At 39.9% G+C, this 22613-nt stretch overlaps 1 protein-coding gene across 9 annotated transcripts in view; it reads left to right on the top strand.

The window, feature by feature from the left end:
* pam (peptidylglycine alpha-amidating monooxygenase) overlaps nt 1-22613 on the top strand; it is a 213217-nt gene that overhangs the window by 157473 nt on the left and 33131 nt on the right. For 8 of the 9 annotated variants that reach the window (XM_016994838.2, XM_008113972.3, XM_008113969.3 and 5 more), the window contains exons 10-14: nt 222-302; nt 2150-2226; nt 3958-4061; nt 8128-8315; nt 8808-8879. In XM_016994838.2, coding sequence (XP_016850327.1) covers nt 222-302; nt 2150-2226; nt 3958-4061; nt 8128-8315; nt 8808-8879 — 522 coding nt within the window. The remainder of the gene's footprint in view (nt 1-221; nt 303-2149; nt 2227-3957; nt 4062-8127; nt 8316-8807; nt 8880-22613) is intronic. The other variant, XM_008113968.3, reaches the window with a different exon arrangement.

Genomic DNA, 22613 nt, shown 5'->3' with positions numbered 1-22613 from the left:
TTTTGATAGAGGAGACCCAACTTGTATTACTGAAATCTGATCAGTGTTTCAATATGGTAACAGAATAAAGAGCTATTTACTCTCATTTGGTTCCCAAGTTGCATTTAAATATTACTTGAACATCCTCAAGAGATTTACAAGTAATTATTATTTTCCTCACCAGTATGTAGATGTCATTTTCCTGATCTTTTTGATTTATTGTTATCTCTATTTTTTAACAGCAGTTGATGCTGATATTGCTTGCCATTATAAAATGTACCCAATGCACCTATTTGCCTACAGAGTACACACCCATCACTTGGGTAAGCTTTTTTAGTTATTTAAATTTGTCTTTGCTAATATGTTGTTTCATCCAACTATTTGTGTAGATCTAGAAAGGAACATACTGTGTTCACTATCATTCAGGTTTACTCCCATTATCTGAATTAAACACTGAATGACGAAGTTTGTTGATTTAAATCTGAAGAGAACTAGGGCAAGTAGAACTTTTCAATGTATGTTTCATACAGCTATTTTTAGAACTGTATTTCCTATAAATAATATGTTTGCGTGTTAGATATGAGTCTGGAGAGCAGGATTCAAATCCCTGCTCAGCTATGGAAACCCATTGGGTCACTTTAGGGAAATCACTCTTTTTCAGCCTCAAAGAAAGACAAAGGCTAACTCCCTTCTGAACAAATTTTTCCAAGAAGAGAAGACCAATGATAGGTTTTACCATATGGCTGCTGTAAGTCAGAAATGACTTGAACAGACAAAACCACAACAAACATAGGCTAAATAGGCTAAATGTTCAGTTTAAAAATGCAAACAGCAAGCTAATAGACGTTGATTTAAACTGGGTATTTTGTAAAGTATCCTGAAAATATAGTCATGCTTAGGAGTCTGTTGGTTGGCACAGAGGACATCTTTTATCATAAAAATCAATTAAATTGTTATGTTAAGCAAATTTGCCAATTTAATGATAAATAAAAAAACAATGGGATCGATCCGATGCTGTTTTCACAGTTTTGGAACCAGGTTTTCCACTTTAACCCTTCATGGTTATCCAAGCCGCAGAAGGAGGAGAGATTACCCTTTCAGTTTCACGTGCAGAACTCCATTGATAGCCACTTTTTGTAAATGCAGTGTCCTAAACTTAGTTTGTAGGTGATGGATGCATGTGTGTAGCAGCTCACAAAGAAGATGTATTCACCGTAATATATGAAAAAGGAAGATTGTCTCTTTTTTAAAAGTGGTCATGATTTACAGTTGTAAATCTTAAACTTTTGTTTAAAATATATACATTCCAGCAATTAATTTAAACAGTTTCCTGGTGGATTAATCAGTTGACTAGTTAACTGTATTATAAGATCTTTGGGGAATTTTGGATAATAGGATGTAAATCTTCATATGTTTCATTCACCTAGTTCTGTCTGTAACAGCTGGGCATTATCTTGATGAATTCCTACTTTTAAGAATACTGTCTCTATCCTCCTGCATAGCTCAGTTTAAGGCTTCCCTGATAAAGTTTATTATCATAAACAAAACTTTCTGCCAATTGTTGCAAGTTGCAACCCATCTCATTGTGAGAAAGTTATTAATAACTGCAGTTTTTTAAAAGCACTCATTGTTTGTGACTTTTTCTGTGTAAATAAGCACAGTTTGGGAGGCAATACGGGTTTTCTTGTGAAGACTGTCATTTCACATCTACTTGTGAACACAGCATTTTCTGTGAAGAAAATATTTATGCAGAAAACCAAAAGATTTCTATCCAGAAAATAGCATTTTTTGAGGGGAGAGGATGAAAAATGCTATTCTCTGCACCCGTTTAAACAGTTGAAATACATTCCAAACTATGAAGATTCTTGTGTTCCAGAATTCGTCTCATCAGAGATTCCCAACACTCAAGAAACCTGCTTTTTTGTTTGTTTTTTTTACAATTCTCAGATTTTAAAAATATTTCTTAACTGTGGAAAATTGTGGGGGTAGAGACTTTGAGCATTTTATTTTATTAAAAACAGAATTAGCAACAAAATTTATATAATTGCATTCAGTTGTTTCTTTTTCTAAACATGAAAATGTGAGTGGTATAGTTTTTCCAGACTGAAATGAAAACGTTCATTTGCCAAACCTGTGATATTTACAAGGTTGTGTTTTTTCCCCCCTTTAGGACAAGTAGTAAGTGGTTATAGAGTTAGAGATGATAAATGGACACTGATTGGCAGGCAAAGTCCACAACTGCCACAGGTATGTTCACCTTGTGATATGGGTAGGGGAGGTGAATGGGATTGGCAATATGCCACATATTTCAATAAAAGTTGCACAGTCTAAATTTATTTCTTTATGTTTCTAGCAAAAGGATCTTGAAAGAAAGTAGACAGTAAGCAGTTGTAAACACCCTGGAACAAAATAAGATGTTCATGTTAGTTGAGTAGACTGTATGCAGTTTTTGTTTCTTCATTTGTATAATATGGATAAATAACAGTAGTTATCAGGAGCAAACTAGGAACTGTAACACATCTGTGCACGTGGGCTGAGGAAGTCCCCAAGAAAAAAGAGGACAAGGGAGAACAAAGCTGGAAGAAAACGAGTTAGCTTCAATATGTAATGAAGCAGTTCAAAAGTCAGAGCAAATAAAGAACCACAGAATGGTAGAAGTGCAGTAGTGGAGTACTTAGTGTAACTTATGCCAATTACTGACAGCTTTCCTGTGAGAGGAGGAAACTCATATTGTTCACATGCTGTTTTTGCAACTTCCTTTCAAGTGTTTGTGCATTTGGGACTGATCTTAAAGAAAATGGTTTCCAAAGTATATCACAGTAGCCTTTGTCCCCCACGCCAGTTTTCTCTCCATCATCATTCTTTCTTCTGTTTGTAATTCTTGATATACAGAGAACCCAAAATTGGCTTTCTTACTACCAAGTTGACCATAGTATGTAAAATGTTGCGAAGTGCTCTGATACACAATAGTTAATGAGCTCATGCTTCTTTGCATCATTTTGGAACAAATTAGAGATATAAACCATGTCAGCTTCAGCCATCGAAATAGGATTTGGTTTACAGCTTGGTATCCCTTTTATTTCAATTTTGGTAAATAAAAAGGAATGTGATAGGCACTTCAATTATTGCTGAAACCATCACAGAGTAGAGAGAAACCTCAATGCATTTTTATAGAACTCTATAAAATAACATTGCCGACAACATTGTATATTATGTTTTACAATTTTCTATTCTGTTATTATTAAACATGCATGGGGAAGATAACTTTTTACTCTAGTTTTAACTTTATATGATGGCTGCTTCTCGGCACCACTCTCTGAAGGAAGGGCATTCTCTTCTCTGTTCAGTTTTTGGCTCATGAAGAAGATTTTGTGCATTTATTGTGTTTGCATGCTAAGGATTCTATAACTCCTGCGTCGGAAAGAAGAACACAATCCGTGGGTATTCATCTTGCTAGTAATCCAGGCTTAAGAAGTTCAGTAAATCCCATAGCAACCAAGATGACCAGCATAGTTCATTTTTGTGAGACTTTCACAAATGAAAAATATATGCGAAATAAAAACTGTATCTCTTCAGACAAGCTTCAAGCAGTTCATAGCATCTTTTATTGATGGGGAGAAGACTAGATACATTGCTCTATGTAAGTGCAGAGTCCTCATAAAGTTTAGGGAAGTATTTTTTTTAAATAAACAGTCTTTTCAGAACACCTCCAATTAAAAAAAATAGTTTAATTTTTGAGAATTTTTTCAAGGGGCATTGATAAAAATAATACATGTGGCCTTTACAAACATCTTGAGCTTAATTCTCCAATTTCTCTTATTTGTGGAATTTAAGGGTGTCTTCTGAAAAAAGAAATTTTAATAATGGATATACCCATTGGATGTATTCTGTAAGTCCATGATTTTCAATCAGATGTATGGAATAAAATCTGTATTCTGCTAGTCTGAAATGCTTGTCCTTTTCTATTTTCCTTCCCAGGCATTTTACCCTGTAGAGAATCCTGTAGAAATCAAGTATGGAGATACTCTGGCAGCAAGATGTGTTTTCACTGGTGAAGGTAGATCTACAGAAACATATATAGGGTATGTATGCCTTATATTAGGTTGAACCTAATATGCTTTTAAGAGCAAGTCATGATTAGCTGTATACCAGAGCAGTCAAATGAGAACATGTTGTTAATGTGTACTCATTAATTTAAATCTGTTTACAAGAGAAAAAGAACACTTTCTATAGTCTGTTGTGAAGAGAGCACATTGTCTCATTCTAGTTTTATTTATTTGTTTATCTCTTACGTTCAAAACAAAACAAAACATAGGTTTACAAGTCTGGCCCCAAAATGGAAACGTAACAAAAATTGAGGTAAGGAAAAATACTGATCCAATAGAGTGGACAGGCAGATGCTGAAAGGGAAAGAGTATCCTTCCTGGGAGGACAGAGACAAGTAGACTGAGAAAAAAAAACCCAAAAAGTCCCAGATATAACTAGATCAGCTATAACTCAAGTGGATCAGTGGTTGGCTCTGGTTATGCCCACCTTTTCCAGAAAATTGACCATAGGGGAATACAACAAAAAGTGCCAACGTGACTAAAAAACGAGGTGGTTTTATTTAGCGTACAATTTTGTGGATATCTACCCATTTTTATTGGATCACATTCCACAAGGGAATGAAACCCTTGCACATTGCTGAGATAGCTAAGCAAGTTCCTCCTAATTGCCTATTTCCCCCCATTTGTCAGAAGGGAATTCAATGTTCCTCGGAGCTTAAGAAAAGATTTATAATGCAATGTTAACTGGTATTCTTTTAGCAGCAAGATTGTTGTTAAATATACGACAGTCTTTTATCTTACAGTACTACCAAATCTGCCATGTTTGAAACATTGAGAGTGTTTTGATACTGCTGGGATGTGTTGATAGGTTGCTTACTCCACAGCTGCACTTCATTGCTTTGCTTATATTTAAACAGCTGGATGTTTTCTGGAAACTGTCTAACTCAGGTGATGGGAGAAGAGAACAAATTAAGATAAGATAATATAAAAATAGAGTTTATTGGGAAGTAGTAGCTTTCTGCTGTGGTCAAGAGATTCCATATTACCAAAAGGATGAAATAGCAATTCTCTTTCTCAAAGGTCTTTTTTTCCTTTGACTGGTGTCGTTATTGTTGCTATGGTGAATAAATGAATCCTGCATGATGCCACTGAGAAAAAGTCAGCATTGACGTCTTTGGAAGCTGCAAACAGTCCACCCCCACACCTTTGTATTAGATGAGTCTGAATGACTTGATTGTGAAAACTAATTAGAAAGAAAGAAATTGCATGTCACTTTTTTTTACCTCTTTTAGAAGCCTGGCTTTACCTAAAGGACAGATTGTCCAGACAACTACTGCATTAAATAATCACAAAAGAGTGTAGTGAGAACTCAAAGATGTGACGCTTTTATTGAGGACTTTCATACAGTGTAGTCTAGACCTCCCTCCCCAGAAATATCTAAAAATAGAACTTGCATCAACACAAGCTTTGTAAAACAAATGCTAGGGAGATACAGCAATACAGGCCACTCGTTTTAGCAGCACTGTGTCATTTTCTTATCATAAATCAAAACTTCATGTTTAACTTTTTAATGGATATTTAATTGGTTATGGCAGCTTCAAGTCTGTGAATAAAGACTACATATTAGGTTTTTGTCTTGTGTTTCCCCCCACTTTTTATATAAAATAAGCTTATGATATAAGTTGCATATGGTGAGGAGCTTACATCATTTAATCTAAAAGAATTATGCTATCCATAGTATTCCATAACATGACATAACAACGCTCAGGTCTATACTTTGTGGCCTCATTGTGGTGAAGGGGCCAGGGAGCACGAAGAATCTGGCAACCATTAAATAGAGCCTTAAATTAAAATTGTAAATTATTAATGACTTGTAAATGGAATACATCATTGGGGCTGGGGGGAAAATCTTCAGGAAGGAATGAATACTTTATAGTGTTGTGTTCCCTGTAGTGATTTTGAGTACAGTCACTAAGCACTGCTGACTTACTATTTCCAGTTGTGTCACTGGAAATTTGTAAAATGTGTTATGAAAGTTTGAAGAAAAGGCTTAATGCATGTATGTAGTTAATTAATAATAATAAAATAAAACTATTTATATACCGCCCTATCTCTTCAAGGGACTCAGGGCGGTTTCCAACATGATAAAAACAGTACAAGGCAATATACATAATAAATAAAATCATACAACAATATACAATAATACAAATAAAAAACAAAAATGCATAACATACAATCCAACACATAAAAATAAAAGCTGGTAACAAAACTCCCCTGATTTGTCAGTTATGGAGACCCAGAGTTCAACAATGGAATGGCCAATTATAAAGTGCTATTCAAGAATTGTATAACAGGAGGACTTGGGCCGGAGACAAGTAAAGTGCTGAACTTGAGTCAAAAGGGAGCGATTAATCCTTTTTGAATATCTGCATAAACCAACACGTTTTTAATTCCTTGCAAAAGGAAGACAGTGAGGTAGCTTGTCTAATTTCTTTGGGAAGGGCCTTCCAGAGCCAGGGGGCCACCACCGAGGAGGCCTTCTCCCTCGTCCCCACCAACCATGCTTGCGATGGTGGTGGGAGCGAGAGGAGGGCCTCCCCGGTGGATCTCAATGCCCGTGCTGGTTCGTAGGGAGAGATGCAATCACGGAAATAAGGGCCTAATTGTCAAATAACTATAATCCAGTTCAGTTGCACTTCTCTTAGAAAGGGTAGCCCAACTATTACATGCATGTTAAATTGCCTTTTTCATTTAAGTCCTTGCATTAAACCATCCTGAGTCCCTCTGGGGAGAGAGGGCAGGATAGAAATGAAGTATTATTATTATTATTATTATTATTATTATTATTATTATTATTATTGTATGACACAGCAAACAAGATAGATATGCTGGATTTCGTATCACAAAATCGCAAGTCGAACACTTCCCAAGTGTCTAGGACTGTGTGATGTATTTTCGGATGATGCGCGCAGATCCCAGTAGGGTGGCCTTTTGCAGTTGTTATTATTATTATTATTATTAGCCTTACCTTAAGGGAGCTGAAGGATGCCGTCCATTATTTTCGTGTTCTCAGCTTGTCCATTTTTTTAACTTGAAAGATAAGGAGACAAATGTAGGAATGTTTGAAAACCCATTCTCCATTCAGTTCATCAAATACTTTCTCCCTCCCTTATAAATTAATTTCCTTAGTTTATCCTTTAGTTAGCTCATTGATTTTTTTATGGATCCCAAAAAAACTCTCAGTTAAGAGGTTCAGAATTCAGTTTCCTAGATAAAGAACCTCCCTGTACTGTCTGGTATGGAACTCAAGAGAATAATCAAGATGCAGGGAAGTCTACTCCATTTCAAGATGTCTTAACCACTTTGTTTTAGAGACCTAAACGTTATATTTTCTTTTCTCTAAGAACACAAGAGAACTAGAATACTAGGAAGTAAGAACTCAAGAGAACTAGGTTTTTTAGTAATGAATGGTAAAATGTGTGTTTCTTTTCATCTTGGCTATGGAGTTAAATTGATGAAGAAATTCCGATGTAAATCTTATCAATTAAGTTTTAAAAATAAATTTTATTAAATTTTATTGAGCTGGAAGTTTTTATTGAAAATTCCAAAAAATACAATATAAAACTTTCAGCTTAACTGATATCTTAATTTATTTTGTTATTTTCCATATCTTAAAAAATGAAATTCAGTGGGACAACACTATAGCAGAGATAGTTGATGCACTGCATATGCATGAAAAAGTGGATGGTAACTAGAGAGTTTGCAATGAAGGGGATAGTTTTTTATTGCTGGTTCAGTTGCAAAGCATTTTTGAGATTTTCTAATATTGTTAATGAAAACTATGGAGACTGGTGTTCCATAAAGTAAATGCTATGCAAACAGCTGAAGATAATGGCCTTTTTATTCCAAGAGTCTTATGCATTTTTAATATGGTATACTCAAAAAGCACTGCTGTCTAACCTTTTATCATTTGAAATCGGATTGTGGTCTCCTGCTTTCACTTTATGACAATCTCTCTAAGTATCTTTAATTTTTTATCTAAAACTAATGCTAATCATAATTGTTTGTATGTCTCTGCTCTCTTTATTGGATTTCACTTTAGAGGCACAGCTAGTGATGAAATGTGCAATTTCTACATTATGTATTACATGGAAGCCAAACATGCAGTCTCGTACATGACCTGCACACAGAACATAAACCCAGAGATGTTCAAAAATATACCACAAGAGGCAAATATTCCAATTCCAGTCAAGCCTGATATGACCATGATGGCCCATGGACATCATGAAGGTAAAAAACCCTTTGCAGATACAATTGTTTGCCAAAAAAAAAAAGTATTTGCAAGGAAGTCGATAGAGACTTTCATTTTAAATATGATGATCCCTTAGTTTCCCACAAAATTAGGCATGTGTTAACTGAGTCACAAATTGTTGTGAATTTTAATGTATTTTGTCTTTAGGGCCCAGCAAATAAATGGGTGTTATATTAGACTGGCTCATTAGTTTGGTTCCAAATTTTAGCAAAACAGTTATGTGATTTTGGAGTAGGCTAGGTATGGTATATGAAGTAGCCATTGACAGATTCCCGAAAACAGTATTTTCTTCAATGTATCATGGAAAAAGGGGTTGATATGGGAATAAAGGGCAGGAGAAGTTTGCTTCCACCATTTTATATGCCTGCATCTGCATTCAATACATTGCAAATCATTTTAGATACCATTGTGCACAGGTGTATGAATTTCTTGCCAATCTAAAATTAGATTTCATCCACTTTCTTTTTCAGAAAGCAGAAATGGAGATACAGGTTTAATAATGCAGCAGCCTAAAAGAGAAGAGGAGGAGGTTTTAGACCAGGGTATGTGCAATATTTATCTCACAGACATTTTACACACACACACACACAATTGAATGTTTGATTTCATCAGTAGTACCCTGATTATCTTTAGATATATTATGATCATGTGGAAGCTATTGTTCTTTCTGCTAACTAGCTAATGAATTCATCCTTGCTCCTGCATTGCTGTGCTTTACATAATAAATGATTTGAGAGGAAATAGTCAATTACCAGTCCCCAACCTTGTAGGTAAATTCATTACCTCATTTAATCTTATTTGATTTTCCTGTTCTCAAGTTAATTTGCTTAATAAAACTGTAATTTTATTTCCTATGTACAGCGTCAGAAAATAGAATCGCAGAATATGTGTTTATGTAGTAGCCTGGATAAACTTCAGTATCTATAATGTTTTATTGGAATATGATTATGGCTGACATTTTTGAGGATGAGCTTTTTAGTGTAATAACTATGGGTCAATAAATAGAGAAGAGTATTTAATTTACTGTTTTACGCATAAAAGTCATGGGCCCGATGGATTTGGAGTAGGATATGCAGTATCATTTAAACTAAGCATATGTACTTTTTTGGGGTGCATGGGTACAACTGGGAATGTTTGAGAAGCTGTCGGAAGTTTTATAAAGGGAAAATTGAGATAGACATATAATAAAGAATCTCAAAGATAAGCTTATAGAAATCTGGTCATTTGGACAAAGTAGACTATCTGCATAGAATAGTTAATCTGGAACACATTGTGGACATGGACAACCTGTAACTTCCATTCCAGTGGAAGCATTGCTTATATGACTAATTCTGACCCCATTTTTTTTGTTCCAAAGATTCTGAAAGAGAAATGTATAAAAAGTGTCATTTCAGAATGCCTTAGTGGGATGAATTAGCTATGTTGTGCACTTGTGATAAATGCATGAAATTTGGTACAGGCACAGCTTTTTATTTTTATAGAGGTTACTGTTGCACAGTTTAATTTACCCTCTGATGACCAAGGTAGCCATTTTAAAAATGGCCACCAAACACAGCCTCATCTTTAAGATGAGGTGTCTTTTTGTACACTATTAGTAATTATTATTGGACATTTTTTGTGTAATTGGTACCAAATGTTAAGAGCTCTGTTGTACTCTTTAAACCCTGCATGAGTTCACAAACACTGGAGAATCTGGCTTCTCTTGTACCATGCACTCATGAAGAAGCAGATTCTGCATGCACTGCATTCTGTGCAGCATGAGCACAATAACATCTTCATTCAGATGATTGATACAGACATTGTGTTACTGTCTGTATCCTTTCCACGGGGATTGCAGCCAATGAACAAGCCACAGTCAGCATTTGAAACTGAAAGGTATTTCTGGTAGTTAGCAGCCGCTCATGGACTGAGAGCTGGTTTAAGACGAGCAAAGGTTCAGATATTTCCCTTGTTCTCTATTCACACTCTACCAAGTTTTGCAAGAGATGGATACATTATTGAAGATATCTATGGCATGAAGCTTTATTGCAGATGTTTTCTGTTGCACTGAAAGATTTGTGATCCTTTTGTGTGGCTAACCAAGCATCAATACTAACACAGATGAAGCAAAAAGGAAACTATTTGCACAGAATAATGGGCACTCAATTCACCCATGAAGGCATACTTATAACACCTATAAATGCATATTTAGATAAACTGGTAAAAAGGACTATCTACCAAGGACCTCATTTGTGAGAACAGATAATCCTTTGAGACTAGAGCTTCCAGCACAGACTACATCGAGTAGTACTAAAGACACTCTAGCATTTTGGACAACTTGGTCTTATGCAGCTAAGATCTGCTGAGATGCGCAATCCTACAGTCACAAGAAGGACTGTGAGAAGCAATGGAATTACAAAAAAACTGAACTTCTATGTATATATGTGTTTGTTCACAATTTCAGAAATGATGCGTTTTATATTGTAACAATCAGCTCAAACGTGGACAAGTACTCAGCTTTTGTCTTTAGTTTTAATTAAAACTTGTTTAACCAATGAATATTAAAAGAAAATATATTTCAAAATGGATTAAACTAGACTGAGAAGCTTCTGTGTTGCTTCATTTTAGTTTTACGCCTATACATGGATGAACAAATGATCCACGGGAACAAACGTTATTTGCATTACTGCAACAATCTTAGTTTGAAACATAAGGAGTAATTTGTTAATTTAAACAAATGCCAAAGAGAGCTAAGATCTAAGTTCTGTCAAGTAGAATTAATATATAGCTGAATATATCTGTAGTGTCTCAGAGACCCCCGAGTCATGACCCCGTCGTCATTACGGAGCAGACCGAAGAAGAGATGGGGTTTTTGCCATTTCCGCCTGATTCCGTTTCTTTCCAGATGTCCCCTGTTGACAGTTCTAGCCCACAGTTCATAAAAAAGGGCCTTGGCTCTCAGTCCAGTTCTCCAGAGAATGTTAGTTTTGACCGCAGATTGTTTTGGGAGGCTTCGCGCGCGGAAAAGCAGATTTCCAGAAGGAGCACTTGTTTAGCGGAGAAAGCAAGCATTAATTAAGCTGGTTCCCTTGAGACTTTTCAGGGAGGACTGCATCTGGCAAAGTTGTTGACTTTGGTCATTTTCCCTTGGGAAAGAGTTCAGACACCTGGCTGAGGAGGAGAGCAAAATCCCATAAAAGTTCTGGGCACCAGATAGATTTCGCGGTGTTCAACGTGTCAGTTGAGGAATTCACATCGACTCTAGTTCTGCAGCGTGCTACTCTCGAGTAGACCAGCGTTGCGTCTCATCTCCCTGTCAAGCCTGGACAGCAATTCAGCTTTACCACGACTAACTTTGCCTTGCCTTGCATCCTAGCCTCGGATTGAGCCCTGGAACTCTTGACAGCTCCTGCCTTAATCCCCACTTAAACAGCCTAAGATTTGAGTGTGTTTCGGTTATTGGATTTAAAACTTTGAACTCTAATACTGGACATCTACTTTCATATTACTGGACTATATTTGACCTTTCCTGAAAGGTCTACTGCTGGACTATATACTCTGCTTATTTTTAGTTGTCTCCTTTATTTCCTTAATAAAGATATTAGACTGTTTATTGGCCTTCGTGTCTGATTCCCAGTGCTCACGTTGCCTGAGGTGTCACAATATCAAATATTTGGCTATATAAATGTGCAGACTTGTTGGGCAAAATACTTAGTAAAATATTGGGGTTGATAATTCCAAGTACAATACTTGAAATCAGCATATAATATGTATTAAAGAGGTGAAGCCTCTTTTTCTCTGACAATGTATGGCAGACATTTTGAAAAATGGCTACCATCATTTTCAGGAGCCAAATGAACGATAGCTTAGTATTCAAATATTAATCAAGGTCTATGCCAAATTTTCATGCTCTTACCATAAAAGTGCATTATTCTTGTATATTTTGTGGATTTTTCCATTCTGCTGCAGTGTTTGCATCTTGTTTTCTTTAGATTTATACTGCACTCAACGTTTATAGGATTTACCAGTTTGGGCAATACAATACTCTCAGTGATTATTCTTTTCACATACTATTTGAAATACATAGCAGGGCAACACTTGGAAGGTGATAAGGTTTTGTGGGATCTGTCCTTTAACCTGTCCTTTACTTTTACACCATTGTCCTCATGGGACTTTTTGCAAACAATTGGATGCGATAGAATTTCTAAAGGATGCATGGCATTAAATTCAAGGGCTGCTTGGTAAATGAAATGTTTAACAAGTTAAAATAATAAATTTGATTTTTTTTTCTTTTCAGGTGAGTCATGAAATGCCCTTTAATTCTGTTTGAAGCCTTAGTAAAGCTTTTAAAAAGTACCCCAAACTTTCCGTTTCAAACCTTCTGTTTTACTGATTTTTCATATCTGCCACTTCGCAATTTAAATAGCAGTGTTGAATAATTGAAAGATGTACCTGCTTCCAAAGTGCTTCGCATCATCGCAGTGATATAATTCTTTCAAATTGAAAGTCAAGTCAGAGGAGATGCCTTGCCCTAAATCTGATTTTGGATCCTCATATCTCTTGAAGTTCAGGGCCACCACTTCATGATAATTGAAGCATGCAAAATTACTAGGTTTAACTTTAACATTAAAACAAATAAAAAGTAATTTCACACCCACTCCTCTAAAGAAAATTCTGTAGATCTCAGCAAGAGCTGCCTTGCTCAGAAATACCTATATAATCTGACTGTTACTTCTATGAATGTGACATCTAATGGTAATTTTGAAGATATCATTCATTCATAATTGTATGGTGTAATTAAACCTTAGCATTGGTTTGCAAACAAAAGCAGTCCATTTTGTTTTACATAGTATAATTTGTCCTGCAAAAACATAGACAAGAAGCAGCTGTACTGATTTATTTTCTAACAATTCTCTACTCAATCTCCCCCCCCCCCCCCCAATGTTTCTATGGAAACAAGTTCTTTAGTTTGGTCAGTCAAGGAAGAAATCAAAATTCTTTCAGACTAAGTGGAAGTGTCTGTAATTACTTTTTAACAGGTTGATCTAAATTATATCTTGTTCCACGATTCCCTGACAACTTTTTATTGCAGTTGTTGTAAGTGCTGGAAGACTTAAAACCAATTTTGGAAATAGGTTTAATCTGTTAATCATTAAGCTGATTTTTTAAATTATTCACATCCTCAAATACCTGGAGGTTGACAAGAGACAGAGAGAAAGAGAAACCAGGAATGAAAATAAGTTCTGGAAAGCTGGATTGATTTGAAATTTGAAATGTGTAATTTTTCATCAAAGTTTCCAGCTTTTTATAACTTCCCCTGTATAGTCCATTTTTAATCCGTTTGTATTGAGCAGACTGTGTGAAGTAGACAGTGGTTGAGATTTACTTTTACTACTAAAGTACAATTTAGATTAGGTTACTGATACTGTCAGGAAGGTAACATTTGTTCTGGTTGTATCAAGTACTGTATTGCTTAATGTAAAAATGACTTTAGAGCTTGAAAGATTAAACACACTGGGCACATAACCAAAGAAAATATATTATTAGAATCATTAAGAATTTTTACAGCGAGTATTTTTTCAAAGAATTTGCAGGCAACTTATTTCTTAAAAAAAAAGTAAGAACCAGTTACCTATATCCATCCTGTGTGTAGGTAATACTGATTTTAATTATCACATTTTACTCTCTTCATTATGGAGGCTTGGCTTTATTTATGCATTAGTGAAGTAAAATCACGAACTTCTGGTGCACCAGCCTTTGAGCCACTTTTTCTATCATCCAGGAAACAGTTCTATTATTGATGAGAAGTTACCGGTGTGTTCTGTCCTTTCAATGAGGAAGTGGGACTTGTAAAGGTGGTTCTCAATGAGAATCTGGGATTGCCACAGAGTCAGCCTAAGGCTTAAAGCAATGTAGAATCAGCAATTTTAAGTGCCTATATAAGACTAGTGTGATCTAAGAACAAAAGAACTTGCCTCTTGAGCTGAAATAAAACAAATAAGTTATGTTTTTGCTGAACCATTCTGACAAGCTCAATATGCAGCTGAGAAAATGCAACAGTAATGTCAGAAAGGTGTTGAAGGGTATGTGTAAAAATTAAAAGAGTTTCTCTGATTTATTCAAATAGTAATAGTATTTTTATTTAAAACTGCATGTTTAACACTCAGTCACAAGAGAAGAACAGCTTTAAAATCTCCCTGCATAATTGATGGATGAAAGCAATTAGCAGATTTAATTCAACAATACTTATCAAACTCCATTACAAAATAAAAGAGTTAATGTGGGAGAAAGCATTTTTAGTTTCCTCAACAGTCATCAGAGAGGGTTCCTACATCACAGACAAAGGAAGAGATTAAAAATGAGGTACCATGGCTTAAAACAGTGGTTCTCAACTTGGAATTCCCAGATGTTTGTTGCCTACAACTCCCAGAAATCCCACCCAGTTTACCAGCTGTTGGGATTTCTGGGAGTTGAAGGCCAAAAACATCTGGGGATCCCAGGTTGAAAACCACTGACTTAAAAGATCACATCTCTTGTCCCTGCCCATCTTATTATGTGAGTATTGGATTTGCTGCTGTCATCCAAGGAAGCTTCATACTGCTATTATTAGCTGCTTCGAGTAATAGGAGACAGTAATGACTTGTATTCTTCTAGAAGCAATTGCAGTTTTCATTGAAAAGGCTGCCTGTTTCCTGGTCCTTATGATAGCATCCATTTGATCTAAAACATAAGTAAAGTTAAGCTTTATTTCCTTCAGCAACTTTTAAACATCTTTTTAAAAACCCAAAGCTTCTCTGTGTATTTTCTGATGCTAGTAGCCCAAGTTGCCTTGAGTTCCCAGCTTTTCAAACTCCTTGTAATTTTATTCTAGGCTTGCATAACTAGCTCACTGGTGGCCCATTCTGCAGTTGGCTCCCAGCATCTCCTATCAACACAAGCACTCTGCTAATGTCCTAATATTACTTAATGTATTATGTACTCACAGATGCTCAATTCTTTCCTCCTAACTGGGTTTAATCTCAAGGCTGTTTCACTTGGATGTTCATGCAGGTATCCACTATAAATACAGATACATCCTATCATAAGGGGTTCACATATCTTTTGGAATGCATCCTGTTTAGTTGGAGGAAAGCAAAACATTGTAATGTAGTACACACCTTTCATTACTAATTCTTGCTGTGTGTAGGAGTTAGTTATTGTCTGATTTTATACCAGAATACAAAAACATTTTGTAATAAGTAATTAAGAAATAGGCTGATTTGAGGGGGCTAGTAAGGGAAGCAGGCTACCTAACATTAATAATATTTTATCAAGCATGTCAGTAAGTGTGATGACTCATGGGCCATGTAGTCCCGTTCCTAGTGCTGTTGTGACAGATGAAGAGGAAAACTTGGGTTTCCCACCATTTCAGCCAGAAAAGGAACTTTCCCAGCCAGAAATGGAGCCCTTGCACCTGCAGGAGGTTTGTCTTCCAGAAATCTGCCAAACAAGCCCTGAGTCAAAATCTCCCCCTTTTTCTCGCCGTAATTATTATCTCCAGCAAAAAGGAGTGCAGCAGGCTAATCGCAGGAGCTTGAGAATTGCAGCAAAGCATTCAGATGATTAAGCCTGCTTCCGTGAGAGATTTTAGGGAGTCATACATCTGGACACAGAGATTGACTTTCGTTTCTGATTCCCCAGAGAAGTGTTCTCTGGTGGGAAAACGAGGCCTATTTAGGTTCCTTGCTCCCGAAGGAATCTTGCGGAGTCAATTCGTCAGCTACCGGAGCAGCGTGTGTGGACAGCTACTCCTGCTCTCAAGCCTTTGTTCCTGTTCCAAGCCTTCGTTCCCAGCCTTGTTTTTCTCCCCGGATCTTGCCTTGTTTCCCGGACCTCGCCAAGTAATTACCACGGATCTTGTTCTTGCTCCTCGTTTCCTTGTTGCCTTGAATCAAGCTTTGTGTTCCAAGAATCAAGTTACCTTCTAGCCTTGCTCAAGTTCATGGACTAAAGGACCTTGTCATCTCCCCTCACTTTGCCTGGCAAAGTGAGTGTTTCGGTTATTGGATTACAACTTTGGACCTTAATATTTCATATTGGACATTGTTTCTTGGGACTAATTTTGACCTTTCCTGAAAGGACTAATTCTGGACTATTTCATACACTTGCTTTTATTAACTTTATATATTCCTTCAATAAAGATATTAGATAGATTCTGGCCTCTGTGTATGGTTATTGGTGCTCTGCAGCCTGGGTCGTGACAGTTTGACTCCGCCACCCTAAGCACCAATTAACCTAGGCCAGAATGTCTACCGGAACCGTGCCGGGTGGCCAGCCACTCAGCTACACCATCGACAAGGAAGAAGTGGACCGCATCCGTGACAAGCTCAATGCGCAGGATGGGGAAATAAGGGGTTTGAGCGCGGAATCCGTCTCCCGGCCATGGCGTTGCCAACCAAGTTTTCTGGAGAAGCTTCTAAGGTTCATGTTTTCCGTCGCCAATGCCAGGCTTATCTAGAGGCCCGTGCTGCCGAGTTTCCCCAAGAAGACATCAAGGTGGCGTGGATTTACAGTCTCCTAGACGGGCCAGCGGCCAACTGGGCGACGGCACTGTTCGACCAAGCCTCCCCACATCTAAGATCAGCGCAACACTTCTTGGACCACCTTAAGGCGACTTGGGGGATCGAGGACAATTTGGAGGCAGCCGGCCACAAACTCCGGCGCCTCTCCCAAGGAGACAGACCCTTGTCCCAGTACATAGCCGAGTTCCGAGTGCTGGCCCATAACACCGGCTGGAACGATATAGCCCTCAGAGGACAATTTCGGGAGGGTCTCAACATTGAGATGCTGGAAGAAATCTCCAAGGTGGATCCTCCACACTCTCTTGAAGCACTCATTGATCAATGTTTACGAGCTGAAGTCATGCTTGCCAACAGAAAGCAATGGATCCGAGGCCAGAGCGGTAGGGCTGGAGCGAAACCTCCCGCCCCCACCGGCGTCCAGCCGCGTCCCGTGTGGAGACCCCCGCCACCAGCCCCATACCCCAGAGGAAGCGAGGAGGTGCCAATGCAGTTGGGCAACGTGCGTCCCAGACTAGATGCCGCCGAGAAGGCCCGCCGCCAACGCCTAAATCTCTGTTGGTACTGCGGAAACGGGGGCCACTTTGCCAGAGAGTGTCCAGCCAAAGGGAAGCCCGCCGCCCGTCTGGCGGCGGCGTCCTCCACGGAGACAAAGACATCTGAGGCGGCTGGCGCGCAGCCGGCGGGGGAAGCCAGCGACCGGGCGTAGAGAGGCTCGCCAACCCGGTCAAAAACCCCACTCAAGAGCCGCCAACCGGGGTCCTATTTCTCCTAGTGGTCACCTTGTGGTCGGTGAAAAAAGGACCCGTCATGGTCCATGCCATGATAGACTCAGGAGCCACAAACAATTTCATTGATAGAGAGTATGCCGACTCTCTGGGATTACAATATCATGATTTCAAGAACGCCCGTGTGGTGCAAGCCATCGATGGCCGCCCCCTCAAGACAGGTCCAGTAAGCCAGTGGTCGGAACCCACCAGAATGTGGATAAGGGAACACATGGAAGAGATTTCCTTCTTTGTTACCGAGGTACCCCACTTCCCTGTGATTTTGGGAATTCCATGGCTGACACTCCACGACCCAAGCATCTCCTGGTCCAACAGAGAACTGCAGTTTGCTTCAAAATATTGCCAAAACCATTGCCTTGTAGCCAAGGTCTGCCATGCCACAGACGCTGAACCCATCATCACCTTGCCCAAGAAGTACTCAGAATATTGGGATGTATTCAATGAAAAGGAAGCCGAGAGACTACCCCCTCATAGACCTTATGACTGTGCCATTGACTTGGTGGAGGGGGCCCCGATCCCGCGAGGACACCTCTACTCCCTGACTGAACCAGAACAAGAAGCTCTCAGGGAGTTCTTAGAGACAAACCTCCGCAAGGGGTTTATTAGACCCTCTCAATCCCCAGCCGCTTCCCCAGTGATGTTCGTGAAAAAGAAGTCAGGGGACCTACGCTTGGTAGTGGACTATAGAGCATTGAACAATATCACTAAGCGAAACCGGTATCCCCTGCCTTTGATCTCGGACCTCTTAGACCGGCTTCGAGGGGCTAAGGTTTACACCAAACTGGATCTTCGAGGAGCTTATAATCTAGTCCGCATCAGGGAAGGGGACGAGTGGAAGACTGCCTTCCAGACTAAATTCGGTTTATTCGAAACCCTGGTCATGAATTTCGGTTTATGTGGAGCTCCCGCAACGTTTCAACATTTTGTCAACGATATCTTTCAGGATTATCTAGACCGGTTCTTGATCATCTACCTGGACGATTTTTTGGTGTTTTCTAGATCGCAATCAGAACATGAGAACCACGTCAGAATGGTGTTACAACGATTGCGGGATCATGGACTTTATGCCAAGCTGGAAAAATGCGCTTTTGATCTACAAGAGGTAGATTTCCTGGGTTATCGTGTCTCGCCACTAGGGCTCACCATGGACCCGGCCAAGGTAGCGGCAGTATTGGAATGGCGGGCGCCAACCAACAAGAAAGAGGTGCAATGCTTCTTGGGGTTCGCGAACTACTACCGCAAGTTCATTCCAGACTTTGCCCGCTGGTCTGACCCAATCACCAGCTGCATCCGTGGGAAACAGCCCTTCCGCTGGACAGATAAAGCAGAGAAAGGGTTCCAGCAACTAAAGAAATTATTCACGTTCCAGCCAATCCTTCAGCACCCAGATCCTGAAACCCCTTTTGTCGTGCAGGCGGACGCCTCCGATGTGGCGATTGGGGCTGTACTCCTACAACCAGTGGGAGATCATCTTCACCCTTGTGCCTTTTATTCCCGTCAATTGACCGCACCAGAGAGAAATTACACTATTTGGGAAAAGGAACTTTTAGCCATAAAGGCAGCCTTTGAAACTTGGAGACATTGGTTAGAAGGGGCCAAATTAACCATTGAAGTCCATACTGATCATCGGAATCTAGAGCATCTAAGAACTGCCCGCAAGCTAAATCAGAGGCAACAACGCTGGGCTTTATTCTTTGAACGTTTTAACTTCCAAATCCATTATGTAACCCCAGCCCAGACCAAGCAAGCAGATGCTCTGTCACGGAAACCGGAATATGCTGCAGGGCGCAAAGAGACCTTTGAGTCCCAGCTGCTACAGCCCGAGAACTTTGCCACGCTCACAGTGGGAAACACCAAATCCACTCCCATTGAATCAACTCCCTCTACTCCAGGGCCCCTTTGTGCTCAGGAAATCAGGGCTAGTCAGCAAGCAGATGCCTGGGCACAGGACCAACTTCGCCAAGGACTACATTTCCCCTTTTCGCTTAAGGATGGGCTACTTTGCTATAGAAATCATGTTTACATCCCTCCAGGACCGGGCAGGGAAAAAGCACTTCGTCTGTGTCATGACTGCAAGCCAGCAGGGCATTTCGGACTATTCAAAACCATGCATTTGATCCTAAGAGATTTCTGGTGGCCCAAGATCCGCAAGGATGTGGAAAAATATGTCAACACCTGCCCAGTATGCCAGCGCTCCAAAACAAGAAGGGAAAAGCCCTCAGGGCTTCTACATCCCCTCCCTACCCCATCTCGCCCATGGGAAATAATCTCTGCGGATTTTATCACTGATCTACCACCTTCCTGTGGATTCACCACGATCCTAGTGGTGGTGGACCTTTTTACCAAGTTAGCCCATTTCATTCCCTGTGATGGCCTTCCCACGGCCAAAGAGACTGCAGATTTATTCCTTCAACATGTCTTCAGATTGCATGGATTGCCCAAGAGTTTGGTCACAGACCGTGGGTCCCAATTCACCTCTCGTTTCTGGAAAGCACTACAAAAACTATTGGGCATAGACTCTCGTTTATCTTCGGCTCACCATCCCCAAACGGATGGGCAAACTGAGCGCACCAATGCCACTTTGGAACAATACCTTCGCTGTTATGTGAACTACCAGCAGGACAATTGGGCTTCCCTGTTACCGCTGTCAGAGTTTGCCTACAACAATGGGGTCCAGGCTTCAACTAAAGAAACCCCGTTCTTTGCAAACTACGGCTTCCATCCACGTTTCTTTCCTTCTGTCATTGAAACCTCAGAAGTTCCCGCAGCGGAGGACTGGCTGCAGGAACTCACAGCGGTGCAACAACTTTTACTCCAGCAACTGGACCAAGCCAAGGAGGACTATAAACGCCACGCTGACAAACATCGCCAGCCGGGCCCCGAAATCAAGGTAGGAGACCGGGTTCTTCTGTCCACTCGCTTTTTGCCCTCCCATCGCCCTTGCCGGAAGTTAGATGCCCGTTTCATTGGTCCCTATCCAGTGGTGGCGCAACTTAACCCCGTGACTTTCAAACTCCAACTTCCGCGCTCAATGCGCATTCATCCAGTGTTTCATCGCTCCCTGCTCCTTCCGGCGGATGGTGTGCGCCCTGATGCAGACCGGCCGGCCCCCACTCCTGTTTTGGTGGATGGGGAGGAGGAATTCGAGGTTCAGGACATTTTGGATTCTCGCTTTCACCGCCGCCGCCTACAATATCTCATTGACTGGGTGGGTTTTGGCCCTGAGGAACGCTCTTGGGAAGACGCTTCCACAGTCCATGCCCCCGATTTAACCCGCCGCTTCCATCAGACCTATCCCGCCAAGCCGCGGCCTCGCGCCTCGGGGAGAGAGTCCCAGTTTGAGAGGGGGCTTGAGGAGGGGGATAGTGTGATGACTCATGGGCCATGTAGTCCCGTTCCTAGTGCTGTTGTGACAGATGAAGAGGAAAACTTGGGTTTCCCACCATTTCAGCCAGAAAAGGAACTTTCCCAGCCAGAAATGGAGCCCTTGCACCTGCAGGAGGTTTGTCTTCCAGAAATCTGCCAAACAAGCCCTGAGTCAAAATCTCCCCCTTTTTCTCGCCGTAATTATTATCTCCAGCAAAAAGGAGTGCAGCAGGCTAATCACAGGAGCTTGAGAATTGCAGCAAAGCATTCAGATGATTAAGCCTGCTTCCGTGAGAGATTTTAGGGAGTCATACATCTGGACACAGAGATTGACTTTCGTTTCTGATTCCCCAGAGAAGTGTTCTCTGGTGGGAAAACGAGGCCTATTTAGGTTCCTTGCTCCCGAAGGAATCTTGCGGAGTCAATTCGTCAGCTACCGGAGCAGCGTGTGTGGACAGCTACTCCTGCTCTCAAGCCTTTGTTCCTGTTCCAAGCCTTCGTTCCCAGCCTTGTTTTTCTCCCCGGATCTTGCCTTGTTTCCCGGACCTCGCCAAGTAATTACCACGGATCTTGTTCTTGCTCCTCGTTTCCTTGTTGCCTTGAATCAAGCTTTGTGTTCCAAGAATCAAGTTACCTTCTAGCCTTGCTCAAGTTCATGGACTAAAGGACCTTGTCATCTCCCCTCACTTTGCCTGGCAAAGTGAGTGTTTCGGTTATTGGATTACAACTTTGGACCTTAATATTTCATATTGGACATTGTTTCTTGGGACTAATTTTGACCTTTCCTGAAAGGACTAATTCTGGACTATTTCATACACTTGCTTTTATTAACTTTATATATTCCTTCAATAAAGATATTAGATAGATTCTGGCCTCTGTGTATGGTTATTGGTGCTCTGCAGCCTGGGTCGTGACAGTAAGGGTGGCTTAACACATTTTGTTCGGCTCCAATTTGCTTTGTTCATTTCATGAAAATTGGCCCTATTAACTCCAGCAATTATTCTCTGACAGGGGATTTCACTTGGGATATTCCCCTTCCAAAGGCTGAAATTGGAAATTTAGTCAAAATCGTTGAGCCATGAGTGTTTATAAACATGACAGACTCTCTTAGGGTCATTTTGAAAAGACTTAATTTTCCTCCTTGCTGAGTTCTTAATAATGGATTTTTCATGAAAGACCTGGAGCCTAGTTATTTACCATTTTCATTTTTTATAACTCTTAAGAATATTTTGTAGCATGGCTTCATAAATTTACCTAAATAATTGAAATCCATAACCTCAGCAGCCATTGTACACTAAACTAAATGAAGTATGTTTGAGAGCCAAAGAAGTCACTGAAGTCATGATTGAGCCAGGAAATTTGATGTTCACAGCCTTAATCCAAACCAGAGACAAAAAAAACCTAAATCCAGTGTTGTGGTTGTGGCTGCAACAGAACATTCTTCCATTTCCTCCTCTCCCCATACTTCTCTGCACCACCCCAAAACCAGCTACGAGAGGTATTTCCATTGGAAGCTGCAGGTGAAATGTCCCATTCAGTTGGATTTTGCCCTTTCACCAATGAAGATTAATCAACAGAAATGGAA

This window comes from Anolis carolinensis, chromosome 2 (genome assembly GCF_035594765.1).
Source record: "Anolis carolinensis isolate JA03-04 chromosome 2, rAnoCar3.1.pri, whole genome shotgun sequence".
In the NCBI taxonomy this organism is placed as follows: Eukaryota; Metazoa; Chordata; class Lepidosauria; order Squamata; family Dactyloidae; genus Anolis; species Anolis carolinensis.
Note: the sequence above shows the minus strand (reverse complement) of the source record. Positions and strands in the feature narration are given on the sequence as shown.